This window comes from Hibiscus syriacus, unplaced genomic scaffold (genome assembly GCF_006381635.1).
Source record: "Hibiscus syriacus cultivar Baekdansim isolate YM2019G1 unplaced genomic scaffold, ASM638163v2 tig00000405_pilon, whole genome shotgun sequence".
Lineage (NCBI taxonomy): Eukaryota > Viridiplantae > Streptophyta > Magnoliopsida > Malvales > Malvaceae > Hibiscus > Hibiscus syriacus.
Window position 1 is genome coordinate 79,950 of NW_024061786.1, and position 17,513 is coordinate 97,462.

Genomic DNA, 17,513 nt, shown 5'->3' on the forward strand with positions numbered 1-17,513 from the left:
CCGTAAATAAAATACAGACGTTCAGTTGTGAATGGTTGGATTTTAATGAATTTTGAAAATTATAAAAATCTAAAAAATATAGTTTTTTTTTTCTCGAAAAACGACATTTACAGACACAGTAGTATATTTTCAACAATGATAATCACGAAGCTATTAAGAAACAGGTAAACCAAGCATTTTTTACTAAACTGTATCATCTACTACTAGTCTATTCTTTCCTCATTTTTTACCACAGAAAACACAAAGCATTTCTCCCTTTGCTTTGCTGTCTTCATTGTTTTCAATGATAATGAACACCAAAACTGCTCGTCATTAGGTAAAACCAGTACGTTACAGCATTTCTAAAGTAGAAGCTTACAATACCTTTCCACCTTGCAGCTCTTTCAAAATTATGATTACTTAAAACCAAAAGGCTGCCTTTTAATATTTAGCATAAAATTCAAACATATGCTAAGGATTCACCACTGCATACACTAAATTCCACGTACATGGTTAAATTTACCATATAGGAAATCATTGACAGATTCTTGAGGTAAAAAGTACCCAGAAAATAGCTCGAGATTATCCTTGAAATACTGGCAATCTCAAGCCTTTTCAACAATGAAGATTCATTCTTCGCAATGAGAGGTAAGCCAAGAACCGGTAGCCGAAGATCATTGCAACCAAGGCACCAACTTCTTTCAACCCACTGTCTGTTTTTATGCCGTTTACTGTAGGCAGGATGCCTTGGTATTGTACCTTTAGAAGAAGCTTGTATGTGTGATAGTTGAATGACATGTATCGGATCCATGATATGAACACTGGTACTTTCTGCAACATCCAAGAACGTTGATGGTATGAGAATTTCGTGCACTTCTTCGAAATTTCGAGCAAAGATTCGGTTGCTTACCTTAACGAAATAACCACCAGCCAGCATGAAGGTCATCACAGTTACTGATGCCAAAGTGGTAGCTCTCTTTAAGTCCGTTAGTGTGGCGCCAATGGCTAGTCCAAGACCCTGCAAAAGCAGCCAATATGATACCTTGAAGTTTAAACAATTGTTCAATTGTATGGTTTCTATGTGACAAGTGGCATACCTGGGCAGCAACAATGCAGAGAAAAACCGTTAGCATTGTGAGGAAGAAGGGACTGGCACTCAGTCTCAAGCCTGCCATGAAATAGACTACCAGAAGGAAGAGTACTGGTAATATCAGATCAAATGGAAGGTCACTTGTAGTCCTGGCTAGAAAATATGCGCTTAATCGGTACATGTCGGCTGCTCTTTCTTTACCAAGCATGGCTCTTTCTTGAGGGAATGTGAAGATTGCAGTGAAAACAGGAAAGAAGCCCCAGAAGACAGCTATGAAGAACAGTAGCCTTGCCTGCATTGTCCCAAGGTTCCATTTATGACAAGTCGATATTTGTTTTAATCTCGAATGCTGTCAAGAGAAAAACAGATGGATTTTTACCTGATCTTGACGGCCTCGGGTGGTTTTACTATCTGATTGCCACCATAGTAATCCCAAGATGATTGCTGTTGAAAGAACTTGTGTGATCCTCAACCAGCTGAAATAATCATGCCTTCGTTCTTTGATCCCTCTACAGAATAAGATGCAATACTGTTGCCACCAGCTCGCACCCCATTGTCGCTTCGAAGAAGACACTTTCGACTTCAGATCTTCGTCTAATGGAAGAGGAGTCATAAGTTTCCTCTTCTCACTATCTGCAACTCTTGACTCGTAGGCCTCCACAAGATACTGTTTTCAAGTGAAAGCATATCATTAGGACATTATTACAATCAACCAAGGGTAGTATATCAGTACACCCCAAAATGGAATTCATATTACCTTAGCTTCCCTCAGATTTTATAGTCAGAGAGCTCCTCTTGTACTGAAAAATGAAAGAACGAAAGGTTCTATGTAGGAAAGTTTAGAGTTGAATTGAAGTGTACCTCATGAACAACTGATGGTTGAGGCTTTCCGTTTCTGGTTGAGGCTTCAGAATTCCCCATTTGAACTTTTTCCTCAAGCTCTGATGGCACAGAAATATCAGTTATGTTCCCATTTGCAAGGTCAAGCAGAAACTCTGCAGGGTTCATTGCAATTAGAGGGGAACAGCCAATGGATGAGAAATAAACCATTGCTTCTGAAGCTTTCCCAAAGTAGAGTAAACTGCCTTTCCCAAGAAGAATCAGTTTGTCAAATTTGTGAAACAGTCTACTTGATGGCTGGTGGATTGTTGTTATCACCGTCTTCCCAACCTGCCAAGGTGAAGATACTAAAAACTGCATAAAACCATGTTTTTGTTTCACATGTTCTGAAAATGCTTTCGAAATAACAGCAAGGCTTCAAACCTCAGCTATGGCTTGTAATGTTTGAATGGTTCTTAAAGCAGTTGTTGAATCCAAGCCAGAGGTAGGTTCATCGAGAAACAGAAGAGAAGGGTTTATTATGATTTCATTTCCAATACAAACTCTTTTCCTTTCCCCACCGGACACGCCTCGAACGAACGATCCACCGATCATGGTGTCTTGACATCTGCATATCATTGTTTCAAGACCAAGCTATGTTGTTTAAAAACATAGTCTGAGATTCAATACCAGAGAATTAACCTTTCCAAGCCTAACTCGTGAATCACATCGACTGCTCGTTTTTCCTTCTGCTGTTTCGTTAGTACCTTTGGCAGTCGCAGGCGGGCTGCATACGTCAACATTTCTTTCACCGTAAGGTGCGGAAACAAGACATCGTCCTGTGTCACGAATCCTATCCTGCCATATATGATTAATTGTTATTCATCCAATGTTGCATGATGAATTAAATTTGAGATTGTTACCTGCTTTTAAGAAACTTGGAATAAGGCTGATCATTATACGTAACGGAACCACCGACGGCGGACTGAATTAACCGGCCTCCGAGAAGATTAAGAAGTGAGGTCTTCCCACTACCTGAAGGTCCAATAAGAGCCAAAACTTCCCCGGGATTTACAGAACCAGAGATCCCATTCAAGATATCCCTCTCTTTACAACTTGTTATTCCTTTGATAATCACCTTGTAGCTCACATCTGTGAACTGCAGTTCCAAGACATGAAATTGAGCATATTACATTCAAAAACACTACATTATTCTCAGTGTAATAACAATATTTCCCCCATCAAAAGAAATCAAAACTAAAATTTCGGAAAAAAAAACAGTATATATATCAGATATTCCATACCCTTCTTTCCTCAATGAAATTGTGATTCAGATGGTTGTTTTATGCAACTTTCTAAACTAAAGATGACTATCTAAACTAAATTCATTTGTTGGAAAGAAGGGTACAGTCTTGTACAAAAATGTCCATGTAAGATGAGACTACTCCGTACAAGACAGAACCTGACAATGTTAACCATGTTCTATGGGGATTGGCGTTGATCTTTACACAATTCTCCATCTCTTGCCTGTCCAAATACATATGGCACCCAAAATCAATCCACACACCATTAACAACCACATGTGTTTTTTTATTTTTTTTGTAAGACCTCGAGATTGTTGTTGCAGATTAAACTTAATGATGATAATGGGAAGAAGAAAAAAACCAAAACATGTTGTTTGATTGTCTGTTTACCTTGAGATAAATGGGTAAAGTAGGTTCTGTCTGAAATTTCATCTTACAAGTTCCAGTTTCAACATCTTCAGCTGCAAATGAAGATTTTACTAATTTCTTCTAACAATATCCATAACATATTTTAGACCATAAGTCAAGGCACATGATATTTCTATGCATTTATGATACTTGAATGGAACCTTAAAATGTTTATGGTTATCAATCAATTTGGCATAGCCTTAGTCTCATTTAGGTGTGGGATTGAGAAGTAAAGATGGCTGTATAAGAGAAGAAGCAAATATTTCAACGGCATGAGGTCCAATTGTTCCATCATTATGTTATTGTTCTGTTATCGGCATTCACTCTTTCTACGATTTGGGATCCACTAATTGACTTCAAAAATAAAATTTAAAAAATTATGTTAGAAATTTAGTGAATCTGAAATTACAAAATTTTAAAGGTGTCAATGAAATATCTAAATTATATAAAGATTTAAAATTTTCGGCAATGTAACCACACCCAACACAGCAACACCCCTCGAACCATGTATGAAGAGTTTTGATGTGAAGCCTTCATGCTGAGTTTACATGCTACAGCTAATTAAGCCTCAAAACACTTTGTGTGAAGTTTCATTATATTTTAGTCCTTCTTTTATGGATATTTCAGCCCCTTTAATACGTTGAAATTCAAGATTTACTCTCTATTATTTAGTTATAGCTTTCAATAAGAATACAAATATCAGTAAAATTTAATATTGAAAATACTTGCATTTGATTCAAATCATCATATTTTTCTTTAATAGAAAAAAAGTAGACACTTTTTTTTTAAAAAAATGCATGCAAATGAAGACACGTATATTAACATAGTACTATATATATGATAGATCACTAACATATATTTGTATGTAGCAAAAAAAAACATTTATTTGATAATTATTAACTTCATATTATCCAATTCTTTTCCGAAATTAATAGTAAATAATTCCAAACCCACAAATTAAGGTTTAGAGCAGCAGCAAGGCCGGCTCTAGGGGAAGAAGGGGCGTCCGCCCAGGGCCATAAAGTTTTATAATATTTATACTATATATTTTTTAAGTGGACTCATAAAAGTTTTAAAATTTTTATACTATATATTTTTTTAAGCAGACACATCAACATCGCCATTTAAAAGAGGAATGGGCCCTGGGCCGAGACAGAATGATTGATATTATTTGTTTATTTTAATAAAAAATTAATATTAATTTTATATTATATATTTTTTTTAAAACTTAAAATTAGAGACTCATTTATTTTATTTCATCCCGAGCCAAAAAAACAAAAAAAAAATACCCATCGCCAGCAGCAGTTTGTGCATGAGAAAACACATTAAAAAAAACTTACGTATATCATCGTCGCTCAAGGGTTTGGAATCGGCGATCTCATCTGCCGGCTCAGTGAAACCGGTGAACGAAAAAGACAACCCCAAACTAGCGCTAGAGGCGCGGCTGAGAGCCGCCCCGCTGCTCAGTTCTTCCAAATCCAGCTTCATCTGAGCACTCCTCGACTTCCTAATGTAAGCGTTATTCTCGCTGCTCCACTTCGGTGATGCACCGAGCACCAACCGTTTGCTCGGCTTCCATGACGGAGTTCCACCACTTTCGGAGGATCCCGGTGACCGATGTTCGCTTTGCCGCTGTGACTTGAAAGCCGCTGCCAGAGTCTCCACCAATTGGTCCGATTTTGTTCGTGCCAAAGTGGTTGAAGCAGTCGGTTTCTCCATTGAACAACTGCATGGACACAAAACCCAAATTTTAATTTCTTCAAAAATGAAAAAAAAATTGCTACAACATATTTATATAATTGAAAGAAGAAGAAAGAAATATTATATCCGACCCCCAAAGGCTTAATTTAGATGAAATTTATTGCAAAGAATCATGTCAAACAAAGTGACTAAATTTGTAATGTTCATCATAAAGAGGCAGGAGAAACAAAGTCTTGTTTGGTTGATGAGAAAAAAGAGTCCATGTTTTTCAACGAAAAATATGATCTTGAGTCAAAAACAAAAATGATACTTCATTTTGTACATTTGAGGAATCAAGAATGTTAAAATCATAGGCATACCTTGTTTTTATGAACCGAAATGGAAATCGAAGAAGAAGAAGAGGAAATTAAATGAGTTTTTTTTTCCTTTGTGTGGAGGTTTAAAGTGCTTCAACTGTAACAATCCTCACCTCCACTAATATGAATGCATATATATATAAGGTGCAATTAAAGAATGGAGAGAATTGAATTACCCAAACGCCCTTTGAGGTCTTGAAAATTTACAAATACACACCCACGTAATACCACAACGGCGAGTCGGTGACACCATCACTGTCGTACACGTGTTCGGACTTGGGAGAGCTTCATGGATATGATTTTGGTTTTGTTCTTAAAAAATATCCCAACGTATATAACATTATAAAGATGTGGAAATACATTAGTTTATGAACATTTAAGACAACCGTATCGAAATCCAAATGAAATCTTGATGTCTTAACGTAGACAGAAACGACGATGTGATTTGTTTGTGTTGATCGGATGGTTTGCATGCGTGGAACATGAGGCTATGCTGTAGTTTTAGATTACCTTTCCATGGGGCAATAATCTTGGATCTTTGTATAGTAACCAAATGTTTCTCTTTTCCTTTCTTTGGGATTTTGGATTCTTTCCTTTCCTGCAAACTGAATCTAATGTTAATATATGATGGTGATAACACCTTCAAACCTGTAAATATATTTTTGCAATTGTAATATTCTTATTATCGTTGTTTGCTTTCATCAATGATCATATTTTGTCATTTCTTTCAATGTGACGGTTAATAATTTGTAGTTGATTATCAACTATATGTGAATGCTATGTGTGTGTGTTATATTATATGTTTTAAATATAGATATCCTATAAGAAATGGTTATTTAGACCATTAAGAGCTAAACGTTGAATAACTCTAGACCTTGAGAGATAATTTTTCATTAAATTATTGAAGTTTTGTATATATATTATTATTAATATAATCTAAATTATATATCTTTAGTATTTGAATGGTATTAATCAGTTAATCGAAGATTCAAATCTCAATTCAATTGAAGGAAAATTAACCACTGAAAATCAAAGTATATGTATTTCATTGAAAAAATGAATAAAAATTGTGAAAGATACTATTTTTTTTTAATAAAATCAAATAAATAACTTTAATTGTACTGTTTTGCTTAGAAAAGTTAAACAGCTCTCATCATTTTCCACTTAAGAAACTATAATTATATTTTTTTTTAATATAAGATAATATTTGCTCAAAATACTTTTAATTATTTGATAATAAATGTTTAAATACTCATTTTACAAATGTCATGTTCGAATTTGAATCTTCTAAAAAATAACAATTACTCTTTTAAGTTTAAGTTGTTTGATTCATGAAAATAAAAAGGTTATATTTTTAAGTGTAAAATTGTTTTATGTTAACAGATTTTATTTAGATTTAAGTTAAAGGTTACAAATTTATTAAACCATAAGCCAAAAATTAAATGTTTATCTGAAGACATGAAAAATATAAAAGACATTTTCTTTTTTTTTTAAACCTTGAAAAAGACATTTTCCAAATTATTCCGAAACAAAAAAAAAATATCACACATATTTAAAAAAACAAAATATTAATGGAATTTAATTCTATTTCAATTAATACAATTTTAGCAACGTAGTTCAACTATACCTTTGGCAATGTACGTACTATTCTACGCCCTCCGAACACCGTTGCATGTTATTGACGGCCCCATCCCATGACTTGTTAATTTGAATTAACTTTCAGGGGGGAAATATCTTTCGCAATGTTGGATTTTAATATTTTATATCGACCGGTTCAAGTTATTATTTGTTAATTAAAATATTATTTTTTTAACTTTAGAAATATAAAAAAAATTAAATCTTTAATATCAAACAAATAATAAAATTGAACTAATATATTAAACCAAACTGATTCAAAAGCGAAACAGAAGTATTAAAATAAAACAGGCTAATCGTAAAACGATGTAGTTCAATCCAACTCATAAACAAGATGCATTATTCACATGTAATCTCATATATAATAATTCGAGTAATAACTAAAGGGTACAATTGTAAATGCGAATGGGATGTTTTGAAAAGGGGATATGAGTGGCTAAGGCCTAAGATAGGGGGTGTCCGCTGTCGACCAAGGAACAAGAAAGCGTTTTCCCGCCAAAAGAACAAGTTTGGTGGATCATTTCATCTGTCTGTCTGTCTTTATTGGGTGTCATTGTTTGGTTCACCATCACCAGCCACGTGTCCATTCATATCAATTTGTTTAATATTATTAAAATTATTATGATATTAACGGAATTATCACACCTTTTAATACCGAAAGTCTTAAAGCTCATTAAATAAGTTTTGACACATGTTTTCCTCATTAACTCTAGTCAAAGCAACATTTAGATTATCTGATTCCCTTAACACTCTTTATTTTGTAAATTTGTCATAAATGTTATATAATAACCGTATGATTAATTTACGGAATATAAGAAATAAAATTATTTAAATATAAGATGTTATATAATAACCGTATGATATTAATCATATGAAACTGCTGAAATAACAAATGAATCTGTCCCTCAACACGTCCAGATTCATTCTGTAATATCCAGCCTATTTATAATTCCATAAATAAATTTTTGTATGTAACCGACCCATTAGCACCTTGTTCCTTATCTTGAACAAGGTTGTGAAATAATTCAGGTTCATCCAAACGTTTCTCTGATTAATATTAAAATCTGACCATTTGAATTATTATTTTAGAAATCAATACATACAATCATTTAATCAGTTGTTACCCTATGAAATTATAGAATTCAAACAGACCTCTTAGGTTCCCTGTAAATATCAGAAGAAATGTTCCTTCACAATCATTTCTTTTGTTTTGTGAAAATTCCTTATGAATTTTCTCTAAAAAGATAGAATCTGTACGGTGTCGAAGACACGTATTGCCATGAGCCACGACCACGAAAATGAGCACGAGCCGAGATGGACAAATAGAGGCGGTGCACGAGAAGCCCCCTTGTTCTCTATCACTCAGCAAGGGAGTGGAGAATGTAAACCTTAAATATCCAATCCCAATGTATTTACTCACTCAATGTGGGATTGAGCATTACTAGCATTCCCCCACTAATGCGAAAGAATTATTCTGAAACTAAAAAACAATCTTTCCAGAAGAGCAATAGCGAGATTAGTTGCTTAAGCACTAGTGAATATGTCTTGAACTAGTACATAGTAATGATGAACAATCATTCTCTTAGATAACTGAAAATAGTCTTGAACTTTCTAAGATAAAGGTAAACTCATAACACACGACTAACTCCTTCATCCACCTGAGTCTTCTATGTGTAAGATATATATATACAAAAGTATATATTTGGCCATCTTACCTCAGGATTCTAGTAAGTGTGCTAGAAAAACGGCCCAACATTTTTCATAAAAGGTAGCTAACCCTTCTTATTTACGTAGGTTATTTCATCAGGTTTCTCTCGTTATAAACCACCCTTAAGAGGGCTTTGAAATAATTAAGAGCGTATACAACAGCTCAACCTCGTATAAGGTATGGTGACTTCTTCAAGTTCATTAGAAATGAACTACCCAAACTCTGGGATAAGAAGACATTAAGAATAAATATTCAACCACTTTAGTTGGTGAATTCAATACGTCATTCTCACTAGGACCATACAAACTTTAGATTTGAATTCATTAAGATTTTTTCATAAAAATCAACATTTTCTAGCGGTAAGCTCATCTTGTCCTTCTCAATTAGGATTACCCACTCAACTCTAGATTATGAACTTATTAAGAATAAATATTCAGCCAAAATTGGTAAATTCATCAAGTCTTTCTCACTAAGACTACCCAAAACATGAGCTATGAATTTATTAAGAGCAATTAAGCTCAACCTGGGCATATACATTATTCGTCATAGGGATAGGCAGAGAAAAATGTACACTATAAGTCTTTACGGGTTTCGTTTGACCACTTTGAACTTAGATAACTAAGTTGGATATCCACCACAAAATCTTCAACAAATGGGCTTTAAACCCACCCCCTCGACGAATCTAGGACCAGCTTTCGACTTAACCCTTTGGTAAGCGGATCTGCTAGGTTCCTTTCCAACTTCATATACTCTAAGGAAAGTACTCCATTCCTAATTAAGTGTCTAATAGATTCATGCATAATGTGAATGTGTCTTTTCTTACCATTGTAAGCTTGGTTCTTTGCCACACATATTGCATCTTGTGAATCACACAGTAAGGAAACAGGAGGAGTCGGTATACCCCACAATAGAATTTTTGCTAACAAATTTCTGAGTCACTCAGCTTCTTGCCCAGCTAGATCAAGAGCTATAAACTATAACTCCATTGTAGAATGAGTAATACAAGTCTGCTTTGTAGATTTCCACAAGATTGTTGCTCTGCCCAAAATGAAAATGTACTTGCTCGTAGAGCTTACCTCATTATTGTTAGAAACCCAGTTGGCGTCACAATATCCTTCCAGTACCTCAAGATAGCCGACAAACTCAAGTTTCCAATCTATTGTACCTTAAGATACTTGAGTAAGCATCTAAGAGAAAACCATTGCTCACCACTTGGATTATGGGTATATCTACTAAGTCTTCTCACAACATAGAAAATATCAGGCCAAGTATAGTTCATTAAGAACATTAGGCTCCTGATCACTTAAGCATATTCAATTTGGAAAACGATACTTCATTTATTCTTAAAGAGATGTATGCTAGGGTCGTAAGGGGTTCGAACAGAGACGACTTTAAAATTGTCAAATTTCTTCAACACTTTCTCAATATAATGTGCTTGACTCAAAGAAAATTTCTTTTTGGTTTTAGTAACTTTGACTCCTAAGATTGCATCAACTTCTCCCAAATTCATCATCTCAAACTTAGTGGACAATAAATCTTTTGTTTTGTTAATGAACTCAATGTTATTACTGAAAATCAACATATCATCAACATATAAACTTATTATGATACAATCAGCACCAAGCATCCTCGAATACAAGCATGCATTCGAACCATTCACAAAAAAACCAAAACTAAGAATATTTTTATGAAATTTCCCATACCAGTGTTTAGGAGCTTGCTTGAGGCTATAAAGCCACTTTTTAAGTATGCATACTTTGTTTTCCATGCCAAGTGACTCGAAAACAAGAGGTTGCTCTATATAGATCTCCTCATCTAAGTCTCCGTTCAGAAATACAGTCTTTACATCCATTTGATATACTTATAAAATGTGAATGAAGGCTAAAGTAAGTAATGCTCGGATCGTTGAGATTTCCATTATGGGAGAGTATGTATCGAACAAGTATATACCAGATTTTTGAGTGAACCCTTTGACAACTACATTGCCTTGTACCTTTGAATAGAACCATCTGGCCTTAGTTTCTTCTAAAAAACCCATTTGTTGTTGATAGTTCTAAAGCCCCTAGGAAAGTCAACCAATTCCCAAGTATGATTAGACATTATCGATTCCAGATCATCATTAATAGCACTTTTCCAAAAACTAGCATCGATGGATCGTATAGCTTACTCATAAGTCTTAGGTGCCGTTTGGTTCACTGGAATCCCTTGGAATTAGGGGGAATTGGAATCCAATTCCACCACTTTGTCATGTTTGGTTCAATTTTTCAAAGGGGGAAATTTTTCAAAGGGGAATTGGAATCCAATTCCATCAAGGGAGGGAAAGTAAGGTGGCGTTTGGTTCGCTGGAATGTTTCTGAGGGAATTGGAATCTGTGAAGAATTGAAATCTGTAGGAATTGGAATCTGAAACATGTTTGGTTGGCAGGAAATTGAATTGGAATCCAATTCCATATTATGTTTGGTTCACAGACATGTCAGATGAATTTGATTTCAGTAATGTAAAATGACATAATTGCCCTTCTTTTTTTTGCTTAAATTTAGTTTCTTTTATAACTTACATGTAGTAATATATTATAAAAATTTTAAAAAATATTAAATTTTCATTTTATTGATTGGTTATTCATTTCAATAAATTAAAAAAAATCATACTAATAAACATCCTAAGTTAAAATCATCCCAATTAGGGATGGCCATGGGTCGAGTTTTTATCCACCCAACCCGAGAACAAGGGAACCTCTACCCGAGACCCGACCCGACCCGACCAAAATAAAGTTTCACCCGACCCTAATAAATGAATTAGAAACATGACCCGACCCGAAATAATAAAAAATATTTTTATTCAATAAAAATAGTGACTTAATTAATAAAAATTATATATAGAGGGGTATTATTATAATTATTCCTAAATATATAAGGTAAAATTATATATTTTTTCGGGTCAGGTTGGGTATTTTTCACCCTAAACCCGAACCGACCCGAATATCACACTTAAAAAACCCGACCGACCCGAATATCACACTTAAAAAAACCTGACCCGACCCAAATATCACACTTAAAAAAACCCGACCCGACCCAAATATCACACTTAAAAAAACCCGACCCGAATATCACACTTAACAAAACCCGACCCGAATATCACACTTAAAAAAACCGACCCGAATATCACACTTAAAAAAACTCGACCCCACCCGATCAAAATATGTTAATAAGTTACTAAAAGATTGATGAGGGTAGTATGGTCAAATTTCACATTCCTTCCTCCAAAGGATTTCAATTCCCTCATGAAATGGATGGAATTTACTTTCCCTCATTTGATGGAATTTACATTCCCTTAGGATTCCAATTCCCTTTGAAAACTTAACAAAACATGGGAAAGTGGTGGAATTGGATTTCAATTCCCCCTAATTCCAAGGAATTCCTGCGAACCAAATGTCACCTAAATTTCATCCATAACATGATGGAATTGAAATCATTTGGAGGAGGGAATGTGAAATTTGACTATACTACCCTCATCAATCTTTTGGTATTCAGGTCGGATTTTTTTAAAAAAATTTGGGATCAGTCGGATTTTTTTTAAATTTCAGGTTCGGGTCGGGTTTTTTAAAGTTTGATATTCGGGTCGGGTCAGGTTTTTGTAAGTGTGATATTTGAGTCGGGTTCAGGTCGGGTCAGGTTTTTTTTAAAAAAAAAATTGGGATCGGGTCGGGTTTAGGGTGAAAAATACTCGACCCGACCCCAAAAAATATATTATTTTACCTTATATATTTAGGAATAATTACAATAATACCCCTCTATATATAATTATTTTCAATTAAGTCATTGTTTTTATTGAATAAAAATATTTTTTATTATAACGGGTCGGGTTTCTAATTAATATATTCGGGTCGGGTCGGGTCGGGTGAAACTTTATTTTGGTCGGGTCGGGTCGGGTCTCGGGTGGAGGCTCCCTTGTTCTCGGGTCGGGTCTGGTGGACCAAAAACCCGGTCCAACCCGACCCATGGCCATCCCTAATTGGGATGATTTTAACTTATGATGTTTATTAGTATGATTTTTATAATTTATTGAAATGAATAATCAATCAATAAAATGAAAATTTAATATTTTTTAAATTTTTATAATATATTGCTACATGTAAGTTATAAAACAAACTAAAATTAAGCAAAAAAATAAGAAGGGCAATTCTGCCATTTCACATTACTGAAATCAAATTCAGCTGACATGTATGCGAACCAAACATAATATGGAATTGGATTCCAATTCAATTTGCTGCCAACCAAACAGGTTTCAGATTCAGATTCAAATTCCTTCACATATTCCAATTCCCTCATAAACATTCCAGCGAACCAAACGCCACCTTAGGATCCTCATTAAATAGAAATATTTGAGCTATAGGATCTGAAAGAGAGTCCAAATTATTTATCTCAAAAATAAAGGAAGTTATGAAATCTGGTCCAAAAAGATGTTTTAGTTTTTTTTCTTTTACTTCTTCTAAGTTCGAATTTAATTTCTTGAATAGACCTAGCAGGTACACTAGAAGAAATGGATGGAATATTTTTATTTGTGTTTCTTCAGTCAATTTAGGTTTCTTTAAGGGAAAAGAGCTTTCAAAGAAAATGACATCTCTTGACTCACAAATAGAATAGTCTTGTAGAAGCATGAATCTATATGAGGCATTGTTTGTAGTATACCATATAAACACCGCATCAACGGTTTTAGGTCCGATGGTGGACTTCTTAAAGTTCGATAATCCTACTTTATCTAGACACCCCTACATTTTCAGGTATTGTAGATTTGGAGCGTATCCTTTCCACAACTCGTATGGAGTATAATCTAATTTCTTATGAGGTACTCGGTTCAAGATATAATTTGTCGATAGAACGACATCCCCCACATATTATCAGATAACCCAAAACTTATCAGTAATGAAGTCATCATCGGCTATACCATTTTGTTAAGGAAAATAAGGGGCTGAAGTTTCGTGAATTATGTCATTCTTCTCACACGCCTCTTTTAAGAAGTTTAATCCTAATTCACCATCTCTATCAGATCTAATTCGTTTGATTCTCCTATCTATTTGATTCTCAACTTCTACCTTATAAATAAAAAAGAAGTTTTCAGCCTCATTTTTAGTTCTAAGGAGATAAACCTTTGTGTATCTCGAGTAATCATCTACAAATGTTATATAGTTGTGTTTTCTTCCTTTACTTTCAGTGTTTCTAAAGTCGTCTATATCAGTATGAATGAGTTCTAACAATTCAATATTTCTTTTAGAAATAATCTTAAAGTGAGGTTTAGCATGCTTGGCTTCTATACAAATTTCACATTTGTTAAAGCTAGTTATGTCTAGTTTAGGCAGAACATTCATTTTTATCAATTTCTTTAAAGCATGAATGTTAATGTGTCCTAATATAGCATGCCACGTATCAACAGAGTCAATAATATAAGCATAAGTGGTAGTTTTATTCTCATTAAGTTGATTTTCTATGAAAAATAAAACCCCATTTAAAAAACCTTTCCCTACAAAATCATCGTTTCAGGAAGTATACGTTTATCTGCCTCAAAATTAACTTAATGCCTACCTTATTCAGAAAACTGCACTTATTAAATTTCTAATCAAGGCAGGTACATACAAAACAGTATTTAAGGCCAAAGTTTTACCGGAAGTCAGCTTGAGTAAAACCTTGCCTTTGCCAAGCACTTCAGAATTGCTTGAGTTCCCCATGTATACTCGTTCATCTCTATTCTCATCCTCGAACTTGGTGAAAAAAATCCTTCCTTGCGTAGAAGTGTTTGGAAGTGCCAGTATCAACCACCCACTCAGAACTATTCTCCACCAGGTTAACTTCAGAAACCATCGTAACAATGATGTCATCATCGTTCTCTGCAACATGTATCTATGGCTTGTTGTCATTTAGGCGTCTGAGCAGTGTTGGCATTTGCATGCTTTGTGGTCGGATAGACCGCAAACATAGCACTTGAACATCTTTCCATTAGCTTTTGCATTTCCTAGTTTCTTGAAATTTTTGCCCTTCGGAGGTTTCATCTTTTTGTTCGGATTTCCTCGTTTGACAGTCTTTTTGAACTTAGACCCTGAGGCACCACCAGATTCAATCAAGTTAGATTTAAAATATATATGACTAAAATAATTCGTAACCTTATCCTTTAGACTGTTGGTCTCATCGATTTTCATGTTGCCACCAGTTCCTCAAGTGAAATATCTCTCTTCTTATGCTTGAGAGAATTGTGGTAGTCAGATTAGGACTTGGGCAACTTTTCGATGAGGACATTGGCTTGGAGTACTTCACACAACTACATTCCTTCAGTAACGATGTCGGCCACCAGATTCTCATAGTCATGGACTTGATCAATTATGGGTTTATCATTTGTCATTTGGAATTTGAGTCATTCTCTAATAATATATTTCTTTATGCCCACATCATCAACACCATACTTCTTCTCCAGAGTGTCCTATATCTCCTTAGTACTTCTTTATCTAAGGAACATGTCAAATAATTTGTTAGATATGTTCCTAAGAAGATGCCATCGCACCGTCTTATTATTCTTCTCGTATTTCTAGGTAGTAGCGACAGTCACAACAGCGGCTAAGGCGACATCAGACCGGACTGCATCGACATTATCTCCGGTAAATGAGGTGGTCGACGGAATGGTAGGTGGTGTCTTGATCAAAATGTAATCCAGGTTAAACTGCTCGAAGAATATCAATATATGCTAGGACCACCTCCGGTAATTCTTTCCATCGAGTACGTTGAGCTTGGAAAAATCGGGAATCAACTTGCTCAAAGGTGATGTCATATTTGCAGTATATGAATTCGTTTCCAAATTGTTGGTAATATTGAATGCAAAATCACGCCATTAACACTGATGTGTGTAACCGCTCCAATAGGCGTATCGTCCCCCTAGGTTAGTACAGTCTCTCCAAATTCCGTACACCCAGAACCGGAGTGGACTGCTAGTTGTACTGCTCCTCTGATCATTGGAAAAACTCAAAGCTTAGAAAGCTTTGAAAGAGCTAAGAAATGTTTGAGTGAATTGTGGATGAGTTGAGAGTGAAATGAGCTCCTATTTATAGGATAGGTCTAGGGTAAAAACGTCCAAGAAAAATCAGAATTAAAATTCAAATTTAATTCCAGAAATTTAAAGCTTTGTAACTCCTGATATTAATCATATGAAACTGCTGAAATAACACATTAAACCTGGCCCTCAGCACGTCCATATTTATTCTGTAAAATCCAGCCCATTTGTAACTCTAGAAATAAATTTCTATAACTCTTGTAACCGGCCCATAAACAACATGTTCCTTATCTTGAACAAAGATGTGAAATAGTCCAGGTCAATCCGAACGTTTCTGTGATTAATATTAAAAATTGACTGTTTGAATTATTATTTCACAAATCAATACATAACCCTCTGAAATTATATAATTCAAGAAGACCTCATAGGCACCCTATAAATATCAGAAGAAATGTTCCTTCACACTCCTTTCTTTTGTTTTGTGAAAATTCCTTACTGAATGTTTGAATTATTATTTCAGAAATCAATACATAATTATATGAAATTATAGAATTCAAGCAGATCTCTTAGGCACCTTATAAATATCAGAAGAAATGTTTCTTTACAATCCTTTCTTTTGTTTTGTGAAAATTCCTTACGAAGCATGAGCCACGACTACGAGCCGAGACGGACGGCGGCGACGGTGGTGCGCAAGAATCCCCCCTTGTTCTCTTTATCACTCAAAAAGGGAGTGGAGAATGTAAACATTAAATATCCAATCCCAATGTATTTACTCACTCAATGTGAGATTGAGCATTACTAACATGAATCAAACATGAAAAATGTAATTTGAAAACTAATATTCCACTTGATAATGATTTTTTTCTACGAACCAAACTCCACCTAAAAGCAAACAGGAAATTTTCTAAATTTGAAAATTAGGATAAACTAAATCATTGGTCATTGAACTTTAGATAGTATCTTGTTTTGGTCTTTAAATTATAAAATTTTCAAGTTTATCACTAATTTTTTTGAATTTGCTTTTGTTAGTATAATGTTAAATTATCAATGGCACGATGATATAAAATTTATCTTTCTTTATTTTCTATAAAAAATGTCAATTCTTTTGACAGTCACTGTCGATTACTCAACATTCGTTATTGATCATCTATCATAACAAGTTCATTATTAGAATGTTTGCACTTTATTTTTATTTATTTATTGGATCAATTTTTCACGAAATTCACCTAGAATTACTAAACAATCATAAAAAGAATTTACATTATGATACTTTGATCTCCTATTACTACCGTCTAATGATATTTTATATGTTATTTATCTCCTTGATAAAATATTTTTCATCATTCATATTTTCAAATGAACAAACCAAATCCTCGAATTAGAAAAACCCCCTAAACTCATAAAAAGAATTGGCGTATGCTTAATTTCATGGATTCTAAAACAATTTTAAAAAACTTGAATCGATAGAGATAGAAAATGAT

General features: G+C 34.3%; 1 protein-coding gene across 1 annotated transcript; it reads right to left on the minus strand.

Annotated features, from left to right (window-relative positions):
- Nucleotides 1-457: 457 nt before the first annotated feature.
- On the minus strand, nucleotides 458-5,750 carry LOC120205295 (ABC transporter G family member 22-like). The gene is made up of 11 exons (XM_039205208.1): nucleotides 5,661-5,750; nucleotides 4,941-5,326; nucleotides 3,583-3,653; nucleotides 2,812-3,047; nucleotides 2,591-2,746; nucleotides 2,333-2,516; nucleotides 1,931-2,239; nucleotides 1,449-1,736; nucleotides 1,077-1,361; nucleotides 890-997; nucleotides 458-810 (listed from the first exon to the last, which is right to left on the minus strand). Exons 2-11 carry the CDS (start codon nucleotides 5,317-5,319, stop codon nucleotides 595-597), a joined length of 2,232 nt encoding a protein of 743 aa, XP_039061139.1. The 5' UTR covers nucleotides 5,320-5,326; nucleotides 5,661-5,750; the 3' UTR covers nucleotides 458-594.
- Between the last annotated feature and the right edge of the window lie 11,763 nt (nucleotides 5,751-17,513).

What these genes read in the sequence shown, in the direction of transcription:
- LOC120205295 (XM_039205208.1), bottom strand. Translation starts at nt 5,319, where the DNA reads ATGGAGAAACCGACTGCTTCAACCACTTTGGCACGAACAAAATCGGAC. An exon ending in CTTTACCCATTTATCTCAAG is followed by an intron (nt 3,048 to 3,582) that starts GTAAACAGACAA and finishes TTGGAACTGCAG; the next exon opens with TTCACAGATGTGAGCTACAA. An exon ending in CTGGTGGTTATTTCGTTAAG is followed by an intron (nt 811 to 889) that starts GTAAGCAACCGA and finishes TGGATGTTGCAG; the next exon opens with AAAGTACCAGTGTTCATATC.